We start from the raw sequence: 19,158 nt of genomic DNA on the forward strand, positions 1-19,158 counted from the left end.
TTTTAATCCCCTCCTCCTCCTACAATGCACAATTTACCTTTTAAATAGCACTTTATGACTCTTCAGTCATATTTTCTATTACAATTAGACTGGAAGCTATTTTTTTCAGGGTTTTGTTTTTCTTTTTCAGTAAAAAGACAGTTGAAAGCATTCCTGAAAGGGCAACTATACTTATTAGGAGGAATGTGGTCTGACGAGGCCAAGAACCTATAGAAGAGAAAAGTGATATACTTCTTAAAACTCATGCAAAATCCTGTAGGAGCCTAAACTCACTCGGTGCCTAAGTTTTTTTTTTTTTTTTTTCTTCCGGGTAAAAATTCCCTACATTTCTGCCTCTGGGCATGATCACTGCTGTCTCACTCTAGGCATCTGGATGTCTGTCTCCCACTTAAGCCCCAGAGCATTTTGCAAACCAGGGGAAGATTGGCATTGAGCCACCTAACTTCATGCAGGGCTCAAATTGGTAGGCATGCTTATAGGCAGTGGTGAGCTGGAGCCAGTTCGCACCGGTTCGCTAGAACTGGTTGTTAAATTTAGAAGCCCTTTTAGAACCAGTTGTCCCATGAGGGACAACTGATTCTAAAAGGGCTTCTAAATTTAACAACCGGGCAAAAGTGGCGCTTTAGGCACCGACTCCGTGGGTGCTCCGGGGCTGGAGCACCCACAGGGAAAATTTGGTGGGTGCAGAGCACCCACCGGCAGCTCCGCACCCGGCCCCAGCTCACCTCCGCTCTGCCTCCTCCCCTGAACGCGACGCCCCGCTCTGCTTCTCCACCCCCCCACCCCCAGCTTCCCACAAATCAGCTGTTCGCGCGGGAAGCCTTGGAGGGCTGAGAAGCAAGCGGCAGCTTCGTGCTCAGGCCCAGGGAGGCAGAGCCAGAGCGGAGGTGAGCTGGGGTAGGGGGGGCGCGAGGTGGGCCGTCCGCACTGCAGCAGGTAACCCGGGGGGCGCAGGGGAACTGCTCCCTGCCCCAGCTCGCCTCCGCCTCCCTGGGCCTGAAGGCGAAGCTGCCGCTTGCTTTTCAGCCCTCCCGGGCTTCCCGTGGGAACAGTTGATTCGCGGGGAGCCAGGGGGTTGCGGAGAAGCAGAGCGGGGAGGAAGCGGAGGTGAGCTGGGGCTGGAGGAGGGGCAGGTGGGCCCCCTGGTAGGGCACCAGAAAGGATCCTGGAGCTGCTGGTGGGGGCTCTGCACCCACCAAATTTTCCCGTGGGTGCTCCAGCCCCGGAGCACCCATGGAGTCGGTGCCTAAGGCGCCACTTTTGATGTGATCAGTAGGGGGAGCAGCCACTCCCCCTGCTTCCCCACCCCCCAGCTATGCTACCCCTCCCCTAGGAGCCAGAGGGACCTGCCGGATGCTTCCTGGGAGCCGCCCCAGGTAAGCAACGCCAGGACTCCCTACCTCGCTCCCTGGCAGGTCCCTCTGGCTCTTAGGGGCAGGGTGGGCACGCACTACGGTGGCCCATGAGATCCTCCTGCCCGGTTCTGGGGGCAGTCAGGGGATGGGGGAGGGGTATGAATGGGGCAGGAGTCCCGGAGGGTGGGGGTGGGCCACGACCCCCTCGTGGGGTGAGGAGGGAACTGGTTGTTAAGATTTTGGCAGCTCATCACTGCTTATAGGTGCCTGTTGGATTTGGTCCCATTCAGAATCAAAGAGGAGGAGCTGCTTCCAACCATAAAACTTGTAGCCCAGTGGTTAGGTCACTCACTTTGTATATGGGAGATCCAGATACAATTCCCCCATTTGCCAGAGATGGGATTAAGATTTGGCCACGGGTCTTCCACCTCTCAGATGGGTGCTCTAACCACTGTGCTATGGGATATTCTGATTTGGAGCTCCCTCAATCTGTCCTGTTGAAGCTATTCCACTGTGGATAGATACTAAAATAGCCATTGGGTGAGAGAGAATGAGTGTGTAGGAATGACTCTGTAATGCAATGATTAGGATTTTGGTGAGGTGGGAAAGCCCAGGTCCAGTCCTCCTGCTTAAACCATTCTTTCGTTATTGATCCCCAATGAGACAGCTTCAACAGGAGAGACTTAGGGAGATCCGCATCTGAATATCTCGTAGCTCAGTGGTTTGTGAATGCTCTTGAGATGTGGAAGACCACTGTTCAACTGCCCCTGGACAGCCATGGGGAGTTGAACCTGAGTCTTCCACATCCCAGGTAAGTGCTCTAACTAGTGGGCTACAAGTTATAACATGGGTACCACTGCCACCTCCTCTGGCCATTTTGTTTGGCATGAGGCAGGCACCTAATTCATTCTCACAAAGAATTCCTTAGGCACCTAAGCCAGGTGGAAGGTGCTTGTTCATGGATTGCTAAACAGAGCTAGGCACCTCTTTACAGCCCAGACTTTTACGTCGCCTGTCTTCAAAAGGGGGACCGGGCTTAGCACACCCACCTCTTGTTGGCATTTCCCATTAGCTAGCTTAGGCTGCTCCCTGCCTAGTGTCTTGGCTTTTGAGGATCTCAATCTAAGAGTATGTCTACACTGCAATAAAACACCCACCATTGGCCCATGTCAGCTGACTTGGGTTCCTGGGGCTCAGGCAGTGCGGCTGTAAATTTGCAGTGTAGATGTTTGGGCTTGGGCTGGAGCCTGGGCTCTGGGACCTCGTGAGGGTGGAGGGTCCCAGAGCCCAGGCTCCAAGCCTGGATGTCCGCACTGCAATTTTATAGCCCTCAGAGCCCAAGTCAGCTAACACAGGCCAGCCATGGGTGTCTTATTGCAGTGTAGACATACCCATTCATTGTATACAGAAAATGTGGAAATCGCAGAGGTGCTTAATAGCTTCTTTGTTTTGGTTTTCACCAAGAACCTTGATGGTGATTGGATGTCTAACATAGTGAATGCCAGTGAAAATGAGGTAGGATCAGAAGAGGCTAAAACAGAGAAAAGGAACAAGTTAAATATTACTTGGACAAGTTAGATGTCTTCAGGTCACCAGGGCCTCATGAAATACATCCTAGAATACTCAAGGAGCTGACTGAGGAGACATCTGAGCCATTAGCAATTATCTTTGAAAAAGCGGCAGAGAGTCCTGTGGCACCTGATAGACTAACAGACATATTGGAGCATAAGCTTTTGTGGGTGAATACCCACTTTGTCGGATGCATGTAGTGGAAATTTCCAGAGGCAGGTATAAATATGCTTCAGTTCATTTGCAAATTTGACCCCATCAGCTCAGGATTAAACAAAGACTGTGAATGGCTAGTCAACTACAAAAGCAGTTTCTCCTCCCTTGGTGTTCACACCTCAGCTGCTAGAAGAGAGCCTCATCCTCCCTGATTGAACTAACCTCGTTATCCCTAGCCTGATTCTTGCTTGCATATTTATACCTGCCTCTGGAAATTTCCACTACATGCATCCGATGAAGTGGGTATTAACCCACGAAAGCTTATGCTCCAATATGTCTGTAGTCTATAAGGTGCCACAGGACTCTTTGCCGCTTTTACAGATCCCGACTAACACGGCTACCCCTCTGATACTATCTTTGAAAAGTCATGGAAGATGGGAGAGATTCCAGAAGACTGGAAAAGGGCAAATATAGTGCCCATCTATAACAAGGGAAATAAGAACAGACCAGTCATCTTAACTTCTGTGCCTGGAAAGATAATGGAGCAAATAATTAAGCAATCAATTTGCAAACATCTAGAGGATATTTTGATAAGTAACTGTCATCATGGATTTGTCAAGAACAAATCGTGTCAAACCAACCTGATAGCTTTCTTTGAGAGGGTAACAAACTTTGAGGATGGGTGGGGGGAGTGGTAGATGTGGTATATCTTGACTTTAGTAAGGCTTTTGATACTATCTCGTGTGACCGTCTCTTAAACAAACTAGGGAAATCCACTACTATAGTAGGGAGCTACTGTAAGGTGGGTGCATAACTAGTCGGAAAACCATTCCCAGAGAATAGTTATCAGTGGTTCACAGTCAACGCTGGAAGGGCATAAAGAGTGGGATCCAGTAGGGATCAGTTCTGGGTCCAATTCTGTTCCATATCTTCATCAGTGATTTAGATAATGGCATAGAGTGTATGCTTATAAAGTTCGTGGATGATAGCAAGCTGGAAGGGGTTGCCAGTGCTTTGGAGGATAGCATTATAATTCAAAATGATCTGGACAAACTGGAGAAATGGTCTGGAGTAAATAGGATGAAATTCAATAAGGACAAATGCAAAGTACTCCATATAGGAAGGAACAATCAGTTGCACACATACAAAATGGGAAATGACTGCCTAGGAAGGAGTACTGTAGAAAGGGATCTGGGGGCCATAGTGGACCACAACCTAAATATGAGTCAACAGTGTAACACTGTTGCAAAAAAAAGCAAATATCATTCTGGGATGTATTAGCAGGAGTGTTGTAAGCAAGATGCAAGAAGTAATTCTTCTGCTGTACTCTGTACTGATTAGGCCTCAACTGAAGTATCGTGTCCAGTTCTGGGCGCCACATTCCAGGAAAGATATGGACAAATTTGGAAAAAATCCAGAGAAGAGCAACAAAAATGATTAAAGGGCTAGAAAACATGACCTATGGGGGAAGATTGAAAAAATTGAGATTTAGTCTGGAAAAAGGAAGACTGAGAGGGGACATAACAGTTTTCAAGTATATAAAAGGTTACAAGGAGGTGGGAGAAAAATTGTTGTTCTTAACCTCTGAGGATAGGACAAGAAGCAATGGGCTTAAATTGCAGCAAGGGAGATTTAGGTTGGACGTTAGGAAAAACTTCCTAACTGTCAGGGTGTTTAGCCAATTTATTCCAGTGCTTAGGGAGGTTGATGAAAATTCCACATTGGAGATTTTTAAGAGCAGGTTAGACAAACACCTGTTAAGGATGGCCTAGATCACGGGTGAGCAAACTTTTTGGCCTGAGGGCCACATCAGGGAACAGAAATTGTATGGCAGGCCATGAATGCTCAAAAAATTGGTGAGGGGGTGCTGGGGTGGGGCTGGGGATGAGTTTGGGGTGCAGGGCGGTGCTCCAGGCTGGGGTCAAGGGGTTTGGAGAGCAGGAGGGGGATCAGAGCTGGGGCAGGGGGTTGGGGCTTTGGGAGAGGCTCAGGGGGTGCAGTCTCTAAGCGGCGCTTACCTCAAGTGGCTCCCAGAAGCAGTGGCATGTTTCTTCTCTGGCTGCTACACAGAGGCACAGCCAGGTGGCTTTGCATGCTGCCCCTTCCGCAGGCACTGCCCCTGAAGCTTCCATTGGAGTGTGTAGGAGCCGGAGCGGGGCCATGCCGCGGCTTCCAGGAGCCATGTGGTGCGTCCCCCAACCCTGCGCCCCAGCCAAAGTGGGGCCAAGACATGTGGTATGGCTCGTGGGCTGGCTTAAAACGGCTTGTGGGCCAGATCCAGCCTGCAGGCCGGCCATAGTTTGCCACCCCGGTCTAGATAATACTTAATCCTGCCATGAGTGCAGGGGACTGGACTAGATGACCTCTTGAAGTCCCTTCCACTCCTGTGATTCTGTGACTGAATAGATAGCCTAGGCACCTAACTCAGCATTATGGATCTCGCTGTTGTTTTTGGATTTTCTAGGCACCTAAAAGTTAAGCACCTTCACGCTCAGCATTGCAATGCTTGAGTCCCTTTGTGCATTCCACCTCTCATGCCTACTGCAGTTCAGTATTTTGCCCGTATCAGTACCCTTTATTTAATCTCTTAGCCAGTTTTCAATCCACAGGACAGTGACCTATTTAAGATCATTTGAATTCCTTTTTCTGTTAAGATTTTGTGAGAAACTGTATCACATGCTTTACTAAAATCCAAGATATATAACATCTTCTGTAGGCCCATCATCAGCTGCTAATGTAATTCTATGAAACATATTGATAGGACAAATTCACAATGCATAACTTTATTCACTCCAATCTCTCTAGATACTCATAGTCCTAAGAGTCCCTCAAAAACATTAATATAGAATAGTCATAAAATATAATTGAGATCAAGTGCTTAATAGGATTTTAAAAATGACTGAATATTTAGGGGAAGGATTGTCTTTTGGTTAAAGTACTGAAATGAGGTTTAGGTGTTATGAGTGCAATTCCCAGCTGTGTCACAACTTTCTGTGTTACCTTGCTGGGCAAATCATTTAATGTTTCTGTACTTCAGTTCATAATATGTAAAATGGGGATAATACTTCCTTTCTCCTACTGTTTGTCTTGTGTATGTATATATTGTAAGCTCTTTGAGACAGAGCCTGTCTGATAGTATGTAAACACATAGGCCCAGATCCACAGATATTCAGGCTTCTTAGGAGCCTAAATACTTTTGTGGATTTGGGCCATACATAGCATATAGTACAATTGCATCCCATTCTCAGTTGGGGTCACTAGGTGCTAATGTAATAAAATAATAACTATATGGGTAATGAGACTGTCCAGAATTACATTGGATAGGATAACTTTTTTTATAAGAGGTATAAAGTATAATGCTTCAGTGTCTAAGCTGATCTCTGACAGGGGTTAGGAAGAAACTTCTCTTATGGACATGATTTTCGGTAACTGTCTACTGTGGGGTTTCTTGCATCTTCTTAAACATCTGATGCTGGCAACTGTCAAAGACAGGATACTGTACTAGAAGGACCCCACTAGTTTGATCCAGTGTGACTGTTCTTATGTGACAAAAGTATTGCTATTTTTATTTATTTATTTATTTATTTTATTTTTTAAATCTAGCAAGATTTATTTTTTACAGCCCTCAATCCTAACAGTGCTTCTTATTGATCCTGGTCTCTACCCTTTAGATGTTTAGTGATTTGATTTTTTTTTTCTGTTAATACCTTCTACTAAGAACATTTCCCCCCTAATCTGGTCCTAACTGAATCTAGGGACTGAAAGGAAATTTGGTGTGGGTGATACAACTGGTGAATCCATCTATCCTTTTCCCCTAGGCCTATGGAATTGTGTGGAAAGCAATTGATCGCAGGACAGGAGAAATAGTTGCTGTCAAGAAGATCTTTGATGCTTTTAGGAACAGAACAGATGCTCAGGTAAGGAACTATTTTACCAATGTGTTCTGAAAGACCTACATGGTGAGTTCAGGGGTACTTCAAAGAGTCACACATTGACCTAGATGGGTAGATCTCTGGAACTTGTTGCCACAAGATATTAAGGACAAGAGTGTAGTAAGTGATTTGACATTTATATGGGCAATAAGAATATCACCCTCTACAGCTTACACTAGTTTGGCTACCTCTTACGCATTTTTATCCGAACTTCATGTGTCATGATGTAACTAACCACTGACTGGCTGATGTTGAGAAGAAACTTCCTCCATAGACATGTAAATATTTTCATGTTACCAAGCAGTTAGATTTTCCCTAGTCTGACCCACACACATGGTACTCCACTCCTTAATAAATGGGGTTTAACCATCGCACTGGGCAGTCACTTCCTCTTCCATCTATTATCTTATTGCTATGACAGTAAATATTTTTGTTTCTTTCTAGAGAACGTTCCGGGAAATTATGCTCCTGCAGGTAAGTAACACCTGTCTTCTGCCCTCTGATGTATCCTTTAGCTCTCCTTTGTATCTCTTCCAGCCAGCATTCGCTTCTTTCCTTCTCATCCTTTAGTTACAGTGCAGTGACTATTGCCACTACCTCTTGTCATATCTCAATCATTCTTTTCTGTGTTGTCAGTCTCAGCAGTAGCAAGCAGTCTTTCCATGCCTTTTATTTATTTTTAAACGAATCTGGTGGTGTTCCTCCCAGAGTGTGTCCATCTGACTTGTCTGTGGATTCACTACTCTTTTATCTTCTTAATTATGCTCCTGTCATTGTTTCTGATCTATAATCGGTCTCACTCCCCCTGCCTTCTTTCTTCCCTTTTCTAAATGATATATCCTGCACACAGCCAATCCTTGGTTTTAGCTCTTGCATTTTATTAGATGCTCTGGTAGGGAGGTCATGCTGTCAGGTTTGGAAGTCCTTGTCTGGGGAAGGAGGGCATGTGGTGCTCAAAACCAGAGGCCCTGGTTGGGTAGGGAAGAAGGTGAAAGATGTTCCTTACCTCACCTGTGAGGGAGAGAGCCTGATCATCTGAAATAATCAAAACTTGACAGAATCCTGTAAAATGTATTGTAAGGAGCAATTCTATACATAGATTCGAAGGTCAAAAGGGATCATTGTGATCATCTAGTCTCACCTCCTGTATTATACGGGCCACAGAACCTCCCCAAAATAATTCCTAGAACATATTTTTTAGTAAAACACTTCAGCTTGATTTAAAAATTGTCAGTGATGGACCATCCACCACGACCTGTGGTAAATAGTTCCAATGGTTAATTACCATGACTGTCAAAAATGTATGCCTTATTTCCAGTCTGAATTTGTCTACTTTCAACTTCCAGTCACTGGATCATGTTATATCTTTCTCTGCCAGATTGAAGAGCCCACTATTAAATATTTTGTTCCCCCTGGAGGTGCTTACACACTGTAATCAAGTCACCCCTTAGCCTTCTCTGTATTAGACTCAAAGAGCTCAGTTGATTTAGCTTACCCCACTATAGGGCAAGTTTTCTAATCCTTTCATCATTCTCGTGGCACACTAGCATAATAAATCATACAATAAATTTAAGTCTCAGCAGCATTAAAATCAATTCCACAGGAACTCAGCCAGCCAGCCACCTTGCTACTGCCTTCATCATTTATGAAGCATATCTTCTCCAGAGACACTATCAAACAGAACTGATATTATTAGGCAGATGATTTTATCTTTGTATGTAGCATTGCTGCGACTGATACTGCAATCCTATATCCAGTTCTGGTGTCCACATTTGGAAAATAATAATAATAATTTGAGAGGGAGCAGAGAAGAGCCAAAAAATGACTTAGTGAGAGAGTTAGGAGGCTCAATCTGTTTAGTTTATAAAAAGGCAACTTGATTACGGTGTACAAGTACCTTCACTGGGAGAAAATACTAGGAGGGATAGCTCAGTGGTTGGGGGGAGGGATAGCTCAGTGGTTTGAGCATTAGCCTGCTAAACCCAGGGTTGTGAGTTCAATCCTTGAAGGGGCCATTTAGGGATATGGGGCAAAAATTGGGGATTGGTCCTGCTTTGAGTAGGGGGTTGGACGAGATGACCTCCTGAGGTCCCTTCCAACCCTGATAGTCTATGATTCTATGAATTAAGAGGTTCCTTAATCTAGCAGAGAAAGATATAACTTCCAGCCATTTGCTCTTGTTAAGACAGACAAATCCAAATTAGACATAAGGCACACACATTTAATAGTGAGGATGATTAACCATTGGAAGAAACTCCCAAGGGAAGTGGTGTATTCTCCATCTTGTGAAGTCCAAATCAATTCTAGATGCCTTTCTGGAAGATATACTGGAAGATATACAGAAGGTTTGGGACTCAATACAGGAGTAACTTGGTGAGATTCTATGGCCTATGTTATACAGGCGGTCAGACTAGATAGTGTGATGATTCCTTCTGGCCTTAAAAATCCATGAATCTGAAAAACTAATTATAGATGACAGGTTTCAGAGTAACAGCCATGTTAGTCTGTATTCACAAAAAGAAAAGGAGTACTTGTGGCACCTTAGAGACTAACCAATTTATTTGAGCATAAGCTTTTGTGAGCTACAGCTCACTTCATCGGATGCATACTGTGGAAACTGCAGAAGACATTATATACACAGAGACCATGAAACAATACCTCCTCCCACCCCACTCTCTTGCTGGTAATAGCTTATCCAAAGTGACCACTCTCCTTACAATGTGTATGAAAATCAAGGTGGGCCATTTCCAGCACAAATCCAAGTTTAACCAGAACGTCTGGGGGGAGGGGGGGTAGGAAAAAACAAGGGGAAATAGGCTACCTTGCATAATGACTTAGCCACTCCCAGTCTCTATTTAAGCCTAAATTAATAAAAAGGACCTAGGGGTTACAGTGGACGAGAAACTGGATATGAGTCAGCAGTGCGCCCTTGTTGCCAAGAAGGCCAATGGCATTTTGGGATGTATAAGTAGGGGCATAGCGAGCAGATCGAGGGACGTGATCATTCCCCTCTATTCGACATTGGTGAGGCCTCATCTGGAGTACTGTGTCCAGTTTTGGGCCCCACACTACAAGAAGGATGTGGATAAATTGGAGAGAGTCCAGCGAAGGGCAACAAAAATGATTAGGGGTCTGGAACACATGACTTATGAGGAGAGGCTGAGGGAACTGGGATTGTTTAGTCTGCGGAAGAGAAGAATGAGGGGGGATTTGATAGCTGCTTTCAACTACCTGAGAGGTGGTTCCAGAGAGGATGGTTCTAGACTATTCTCAGTGGTAGAAGAGGACAGGACAAGGAGTAATGGTCTCAAGTTGCAGTGGAGGAGGTTTAGGTTGGATATTAGGAAAAACTTTTTCACTAGGAGGGTGGTGAAACACTGGAATGCGTTACCTAGGGAAGTGGTAGAATCTCCTTCCTTGGAAGTTTTTAAGGTCAGGCTTGACAAAGCCTTGGCTGGGATGATTTGATTGGGGATTGGTCCTGCTTTGAGCAGGGAGTTGGACTAGATGACCTCCTGAGGTCCCTTCCAACCCTGATATTCTATGATTCTATGAATAGTGTCCAATTTGCAAATGAATTCCAATTCAGCAGTTTCTCGCTGGAGTCTGGATTTGAAGTTTTTTTGTTGTAAGATAGCGACCTTCATGTCTGTAATTGCGTGACCAGAGAGATTGAAGTGTTCTCCGACTGGTTTATGAATGTTATAATTCTTGACATCTGATTTGTGTCCATTTATTCTTTTATGTAGAGACTGTCCAGTTTGACCAATGTACATGGCAGAGGGGCATTGCTGGCACATGATGGCATATATCACATTGGTGGATGTGCAGGTGAACGAGCCTCTGATAGTGTGGCTGATGTTATTAGGCCCTGTGATGGTGTCCCCTGAATAGATATGTGGGCACAGTTGGCAACGGGCTTTGTTGCAAGGATAGGTTCCTGGGTTAGTGGTTCTGTTGTGTGGTATGTGGTTGTTGGTGAGTATTTGCTTTAGGTTGGGGGGCTGTCTGTAGGCAAGGACTGGCCTGTCTCCCAAGATTTGTGAGAGTGTTGGGTCATCCTTCAGGATAGGTTGTAGATCCTTAATAATGCGTTGGAGGGGTTTTAGTTGGGGGCTGAAGGTGACGGCTAGTGGCGTTATTGCCAGCAGGAAAGTGAGTTTGTGTGTGTGTGTTTGGGGGGGGGGGGGGCGGTGAGAAAACCTGGATTTGTGCTGGAAATGGCCCACCTTGATTTTCATACACATTGTAAGGAGAGTGATCACTTTAGATAAGCTATTACCAGCAGGAGAGTGGGGTGGGAGGAGGTATTGTTTCATGGTCTCTGTGTATATAATGTCTTCTGCAGTTTCCACAGCATGCGTCCAATGAAGTGAGCTGTAGCTCACGAAAGCTTATGCTCAAATAAATTGGTTAGTCTCTAAAGTGCCACAAGTACTCCTTTTCTTTTTAATTATAGATGATGCAAGTAGTGACCACTATATTAAGGTTGCTTAATTCTTCCTTTGATAACCCCTTATTTGCAGTTGTTTATATCTTTGCTAAATTTAAACTATTTGGGTTGCAGTTTTCCATGCTTCGGCTCTGCCTCAGGTTGGATTTTTAAAAAAACTTTCAGTACAAATGATGTAGCCATTTTTAAGACTAAGCTGGTAGTCGGGGGTGGGGAGGATAGGAAGATTTTCCAGTATAAGCCACTTTCTCTGACCAGTTTTTGGAGAGCTCAGGCATTTCAAAACTTTAGAACAGGAACCTGAAATTTGGTCAGGGGGTAGTTGTTGGGTCAGAGGTGTGCTTTTTGCTATTCCTGAAAAAATGTGTTTAGATCTTGCCATGTAATAAGAGAAATTGCTTTTCACACATGTACAGTAGAACTTGTTGAATGTTTTGTGCTTAATTTTCTGAACATATTATCTGAACTGTGCATGCTCTACTGCATCATTGAGCTTCTGACATCATTCTGAAGTGAGCATACAGAGCTGATTCTCTGGATGAGAAAAAGACACAAAGGTGGTGCTAATATTACAGAATTTGGAATATGTATAATGAATGAGTCAGAGGACTGTTGGAAGAGAAAGGATGGTCTTGTAGTTAAGGCAGTTAGTTGATTGTGCACCATGAAAACTGAATTCTGCCCTGATTCTGCCTCAGACGTCCTATGTGATGGTGGGCAAGTCACTTAAACCAAAACTTTCACTACCACTGCTATTCTGGGTGGTCAGTTTGAAACGCCTACAGCCTAATTTTCACAAGTGCAGCACACTCACAAATGCAGTTAAAAGCAATGGGTACTGCAATGGCTTAGCACCTCTGAAAAATCAGGTCCTGGTTCTCTTCAGTAAGGCATCCAGTCATCGAGGAACTCAAAATTAGTGGTCACTTCTAAAAATTTTGGCCTTAACCTTGGTATGCCTCAGTTCAACATCAGTAAAACAGGAATAATAGTATCACTCACTTCATAGGGATGTTGTACAGATAAATTCACTGTTTCTGAGGCACTCAAACTATAATGATGAGCACTATAGAAAAGGTTTCAGAGTAGCAGCCGTGTTAGTCTGTATTTGCAAAAAGAAAAGGAGTACTTGTGGCACCTTAGAGACTAACCAATTTATAGACTGTACTATACTATAGAAAAGGAAATTACTAATTCTGTCTTTATTTCAGAGTTTGGGTTGTGAGCAGTAAATAAAGAACGGGGCCATTTATTGAATAATCAGAATAAAGGAGACTAATGCAAACCTTTAACAGTGACATCCATAGTGTTATAGCAAATTAACTTCACAAATTCATGGAAATGAGCCATGACAATGAGCCATGCTGATGTGTTTATGTAGTTGATACAAAAGCATAAGAAGTCACTGTTAAGGCTTTCCATTAGAGTGTGAGTTTAATGAAGTTGGAGTATGAATTACTTTTGGGTATCTGTTGACACGGAAGTGAAAGCCTTGTGGAGCATTGTACTGTATTATCAACAGTGTTGTAGACAGTATAAAGGTGGAAAGGAATGCACAAGTCATTCCACTTAACCTTAAATGCATGGAAATAAGTTTTTGGTGGATGGGGTGTATCCTGCTTCAATTTTAACTGTCACTAAACATAGGGTTTTTGTGATAACAATAATGATGGTAATGCTTAACATTTATATATGTTTCACCACTATTATCACACTTCTATAATCAAATAGTTCTTTGCTTTAAATACTAAGTGTGTGGATTGATGTGGATATTCAGGTTTTGCAGTTATTTTGTGTATAATGCTTTTTGGTACTAAAGTGTGAGGAGGAGTAACCTGAGAGCCAAGTGGGAGGGTTGTGTAGCTTAAGTGGCAGCTCATACTACAGAGCAAGGTAGGCTTTTTATTTATTCCCTAAAAAAAGTCTGTATTTTAGTAGAGGCACAATGAAGGGAATAACCTCCTGGTCTTTATTTTGGAGTGTAATCTTTCGTATAATAGGTTCAGTCACTTGACTCTGACAAGTGGGTCTTATTTCCCTGCAGGAATTTGGAGAACATCCAAATATCATCAAGCTGCTTAATGTCATCCGAGCTCAGAATGACAGGGATATTTACCTGGTTTTCGAATCTATGGGTGAGACCCACCACTGCTTCAGCTGTTTTCACTCTTTAGAGAGAAAGAATGTATTTCATTCACTGCCTTGAAAGTAGCAAAATAGAAAGATTCATGTAATGAGATAAATGTGAATGTTGGTGGAGCTAGATGGAAAAGTGAACCAATGAATGTGGTGAAGTTAGTGGGGAAGCAATTGCATAGGAATTGATTTGGAAGTGGGACAATGGCAGGCAGATTGGGAGAGATAAAGTGAATGGGTGTCCAGCTGCAATTTTGGGGTAATGAGCAGAGTGGGACAGTAAAACAATTTAAGAGGATAAATGAATGAGTGACTATAGATGGGTGGATGTAATGTAGGATGTGAGTGGAACAATAAGTCCCATTGTAATTTTTCAGTTACTGTCTAGTCTTTGCTTTCAGTGAAGTATTTTTCCCTGCCCTAAGTGAAGTTCAGGAAATAGGGCTGCAGTAGTTCAGGAAATAGGGCTATAGCAGATACAACTTTTTCAAAGGCTGTCTTGCTGAGCTTCTGTTTAAAAATGAGCTAGAGAGCTTAGAGTTCGGAGAACAGACTTGATGCCCTAGCTTTGGGTTCCTTTCACTCCCAAACAATAATTCTCTAATGTTCTATGTTAGAGACAGATTTACATGCTGTGATCAAGAAGGGGAATTTGCTGAAAGACATCCACAAGTGTTACATCCTCTACCAACTCCTGAAGGCAACCAAATTCATCCACTCAGGGAATGTCATTCACAGAGACCAGAAGGTACATTTGCACTCACTAGGCCTTACCTAAATGGAAAGATTTGTCCTCCATTCAAGACTGGAGTTAAATGATATATGTAGGGGGGTGAAGGGAGTGAAGAGAAAAGAAAATGACCATAGTATCACATGACCTTTAGTAGGTCATGTATACCTTTTGTTTCGGTTTCCTCCTAACACCCCTAAAAGCACTTTGTCCCTGGCAGGGGGAGGTGCAGCCTGACATGGGTTTTTATTTCCTCCCTTTCTGCCCTATACAGAGAATAAAGAAATTCTTATAAATGTTTGTGTTCAACTGCAGCCCTCAAATATCCTGCTGGATGCAGACTGCTTTGTTAAACTTTGTGATTTTGGACTGGCTCGCTCCCTTTGTCAGATCCATGAGGACCAAGGCAGCCCTGTACTGACAGAGTATGTGGCAACACGCTGGTACCGAGCCCCTGAGATCCTGCTTTCCTCTCATAGGTAATTGAAAGACTGGGAAACAATCTGCCTGATGTCTCTGAGATGGGCTATTTTGAGATGGTTTGGGAACCCAATTTTGGTTTTATTATACACCCTTGAAACACTGTCAAGAAAACTTAACAGTTGAGGTAAAAATCGTATAGTCCACCCTTACCACAAACACCAACACATGCAATCCCTTGTCCCCAGTTCTCTTTACACATACAACCATACACACCTGAACTCCTCTCTCTACATTGGTCTCTTGCACACCAGACAGCCCTGCATTCATCTGCTACTCAGCCCCCACCATTCACTTGACTTTCACCCAGTTCTTCCTCACATATACCAAATTAATCTTTTCTCTTCCTACTTTTACAAAATTTGGAAAATGCCTCAGCCTTTCTTTTCAAGTCTGGCCTTAAGTGTTCCCCAATGGCAATCTTTTCTCCTTATCTCCTGGCTGCTCCACTTGAAAAACTGCTTCCCTAGTCCCTGTGGAGGGGCTCTGGAGGGGCTTTGCTCTGTCAATTCTCTTGGTCAAGGAGAAGCCACTGGAGCTGATAAGACTTTTTTTTTTTTTTTTTAAATCCCACCTAGGATGTCATCTGTTCCCTTCATTAGGCCTAGGAATAGGATTGCTAGAGCTGGATGAAAGCTTCTTTTCACCCCTAGACACTGGCTGTATGGCAGGAGACTTTTGAGCCTAGCCTCAGCCAATTTTAAGTGAGGAGGAAACAAACCTATCCCAAGGAGGAGGAGCCTAGAGGAGCTGCTGATCTTTACTCCCATTCATGGGCCATAACAATTTAACTAGGGCTGTTACAGTTACTCTTCCACTTGCTTTGCTGCTGAAGGAAGGCACAGTAATTAGAGTTCCTGTTCCATGATGTGATGCTTTTGCACAAAGTCAAACATTTATAGCAGCCTTTCTTTTCAAACTCATATCTAATACGCTGTTCAATTTAAGTATCACACCGCATGGTGATGGACTCAGTACAAAAACCTAGATAGATAAGATTTCATTCTTCAGTATCTCAATTAGCTATTTTTGCTTCCAGGGTTTCTCCTTTCCACTAAGGTTCAGTGTGTTTTAGCTGCCTTTAGTCCATATTAAATCTCATTTTGCTATTTTCTGCACATATTTCTTTCCGCTGGTGTTTGTTGCTCCTCCTAGTTTAGTATGCTCTGTACATTTTTAATAACCTGTTGTAAACACCCTCTTCCATGGGATTAATTCATAGTCATAGATTCCAATGTCAGAAGGGATGATGTGGATCATCTAGTCTGACTTCCTGTATAACACAGACAAAAGAACTTCCTAAAATAACTTCTGTTTGAGCTAGAGCATATTTAAAAAAAAAAAAAAGAAAAAAATCCAATCTTGATGTAAAAAGCACTAGTGATGGAGAATTCACTGCAACCTTTGGTAAATTTTCCAATTGTTGATTACCCTCACTGTTAAAAATTGACACCTTATTTCCAGTCTGAATTCGTTTAGCTTCAACTTCCTACCATTGGATCTTGTTACACCTTTGTTTGCTAGATTCAGTAGTCCATCATCAAATATTTGATCCCCATGTAGGTATTTACAGACTGTGATCAACTCACACCTTAACCTTCTCTTAGTTAAACTAAATAGATTGAACTCCTTGATTCTATTGCTATAAGCCATGTTTTCCAACCCTTTAATCATTATTGTGGCTCTCCTCTGAACCTCTCCAAATTATCATCATCCTTCTTGAATTTTGGACACCAGAACTGGACCCAGTATTCCAGCAGTGGTTGTACCAGTGCCAAATACATAGGAGAAATAACCTTTCTATTCCTACTCAAGAGTCCCCTGTGTATGCATCCAAGGATTGTATAAGCCCTTTTAATCATACAGTCACATAGAATCATAGAATATCAGGGTTGGAAGGGACCTCAGGAGGTCATCTAGTCCAACCCCTGCTCAAAGCAGGACCGATCCCCAATTAAATCATTCCAGCCAGGGCTTTGTTGAGTCTGACCTTAAAAACTTCTAAGGAAGGAGATTCCACTACCTCCCTAGGTAACGCATTCCAGTGTTTCACCACGCTCCTAGTGAAAAAGTTTTTCCTAATATCCAACCTAAATCTCCCCCACTGCAACTTGAGACCATTACTCCTTGTTCTGTCACACTGGGGGCTTATGTTCAGTTGATTATCCACCATGACCCCCAAGCCCTTTTCAGAGTCTGCTTCCCATGATAGAGTCCCTCATCTTGTTCCTAGATGTATACATTTACACTTGGCCATATTAAAATGCAAATGGTTTGCTTGCATTCAGCTTACAAAGCGATCTGGATCACTTGATGTCAGTGATCTATGTATGTAATTTAAATTTGCACTAGACTTACCACCAACCCATGTGAGTCCCCAAAACTCGATATGCTGTCATACATAATAACACTTCTGTTTAGGTCCTGCAAGCCAACTTTTAATCTGTGTGGAGGCATGATATCCCTGCCAATTTGAATTAATTATTGCAGTTAGATTTCATGAGACATAGTTTTAGATTTTAATACAGTATTTGATACTATCACATCCACTGCATTCTCTTTATTCACTAATTTTTTAATTATAGCAACAGCCTAAAAAGGCTATTATATTTGACTGGAAAGATTTGTTTAGCCACTGTTCAAGTGGTTCGTTCTTTTAATATTTGGTTTACTTTTTATTAGTAGTTTAATTATTTAAACATATATATTGGGTTAAGGAGTATGAATGTTGACAAACCTTTATATCATTCTCTGCATTGTTTCCCATTGACTCTGCTTAAGTAATTTTAACTGATTTCTGGATATCTAAGATCCCAAAAGGTTTTGTCATTGACCACACCATGTCAGTTCCCAGAAATCAGCTTGTGTCTTGATTTTTAGTCATATGAGTACCCCAGATTTTTATTATCTAATTACCATCTTCATCTTTAATTGTGTAATGAACTTCCTCTGACTGCTTATTTCAAATAAGCCTTGACAAGAAATCCCTCAGGTGATTGCCACCTCCATACTTTCTTTGGCTTCCCTTATAGCAACAACCCATCAACATATCATCTCCTGTGGGGCTATTAGACATGTTTGTTTTTCCTTGCAGGATGGTCAGAAATAGAAGGGGGTCTCAGGGTTACAGAAGCATATTGTTAGTGTTACAAAAGCATATTGGTGTGTCCTGATAAATCTGTTCTTTCTTGTAGCTACACAAAGGGCGTGGACATGTGGAGTATTGGCTGTATTCTGGGGGAGATGCTGCTTGGAAAACCTCTTTTTCCTGGAACGTCCACAGTGAATCAGATAGAGCAGATCTTGAGTGTCATTCCTGCCCCATCCCAGGAAGGTGAGACTTTTTTCCATGAAGGGAAGTATTAGCAGCCCAATTGCTAAGAGAATGACTCATAATTGGCATTCTTGCTGTCTCCCAGGAACTCAGAAGACTGAGTGGTGGAATGTTGGGAACAGCATGGAAAATAAAACCTTAAGTGATGTGATACAGCAGGGCCAGGGAGCAGTGGGAGAGGAGAGATATATAAGCCTTGGGGTAATTAAAGCATGGTTCCCTGTAGACTAGGGAAGGCTACTCCAGGTTAATTGGAGCACCTGTAGTCAATTAAGGCCCTGTCAGGAACCTAATAAAAAAAAAAAAACCCTGCTTTAGGCAGAGAGGGTGGTGTGAAGAAGGAGAGAGGACTGGAGTTTGGAGTTGTGTTGCTGAGAATTGAAAGACCAGAGGAAGGCAGACCCTGCCCCAGCACGGCAGGGAGACTCCCTCCCCCAGTGTCAAGGATAGACGGTAAACCTACCCAAGGGGGAAGAAGGTAAGAAGCCTGCAGGGGTTGAGAGGGGCTGGGGCTCAGAGTGAGGAACAAACCCAGACACTTCCCTCCTCTACCACCTTCCTGGGCCACTAACGGGGCCCTCGGCGCTTCAAGAGCAGGGGCAAAGAGTGGTGTCCTAGGTACCCCCCAAGAAAAGCACAGGACCCACCATACCAACATTGGCCATTTTGTCACCGTGATCAGATGACATAGATAACATACTGCTTCTAGCATGCATGGAGGTGGTTGATGACAGTTACATATATTAAGGTGATTGATGTAATAAGTCAGTCAGGCTTCCTGACCTGGTCACCTGAACACAAACTCGAAGCCTGAAATTCATAGATGGCTTTTTTTTTTTTTTTTTAAGGCCAGAATGATTTATTATGATCATCTAGGCCAGTGGTTCTCAACCTATTACCATTGTGGGCTGCATCCATGCGTGCGCTCTCTCTCTCTCTCTCCACACACACAGACACAGGCACACAACCTGTATGGCCCTGAGGATGTCACATGAGCCACAGCTGTGTGCTGA

The 19,158-nt window shown here is 43.4% G+C and overlaps 1 protein-coding gene across 9 annotated transcripts in view; it reads left to right on the plus strand.

Moving 5' to 3' along the window:
- MAPK15 (mitogen-activated protein kinase 15) overlaps positions 1 to 19,158 on the plus strand; it is a 57,310-nt gene that overhangs the window by 1,268 nt on the left and 36,884 nt on the right. For 6 of the 9 annotated variants that reach the window (XM_043538868.1, XM_037891678.2, XM_037891680.2 and 3 more), the window contains exons 2-7: positions 6,899 to 6,997; positions 7,457 to 7,486; positions 13,510 to 13,600; positions 14,219 to 14,349; positions 14,647 to 14,810; positions 18,006 to 18,145. In XM_043538868.1, the coding sequence (XP_043394803.1) occupies positions 6,899 to 6,997; positions 7,457 to 7,486; positions 13,510 to 13,600; positions 14,219 to 14,349; positions 14,647 to 14,810; positions 18,006 to 18,145 (655 nt within the window). The remainder of the gene's footprint in view (positions 1 to 6,898; positions 6,998 to 7,456; positions 7,487 to 13,509; positions 13,601 to 14,218; positions 14,350 to 14,646; positions 14,811 to 18,005; positions 18,146 to 19,158) is intronic. The other 3 variants (XM_043538865.1, XM_043538863.1, XM_043538866.1) reach the window with 2 other exon arrangements.

This window comes from Chelonia mydas, chromosome 2 (assembly GCF_015237465.2).
Source record: "Chelonia mydas isolate rCheMyd1 chromosome 2, rCheMyd1.pri.v2, whole genome shotgun sequence".
NCBI lineage: Eukaryota > Metazoa > Chordata > Testudines > Cheloniidae > Chelonia > Chelonia mydas.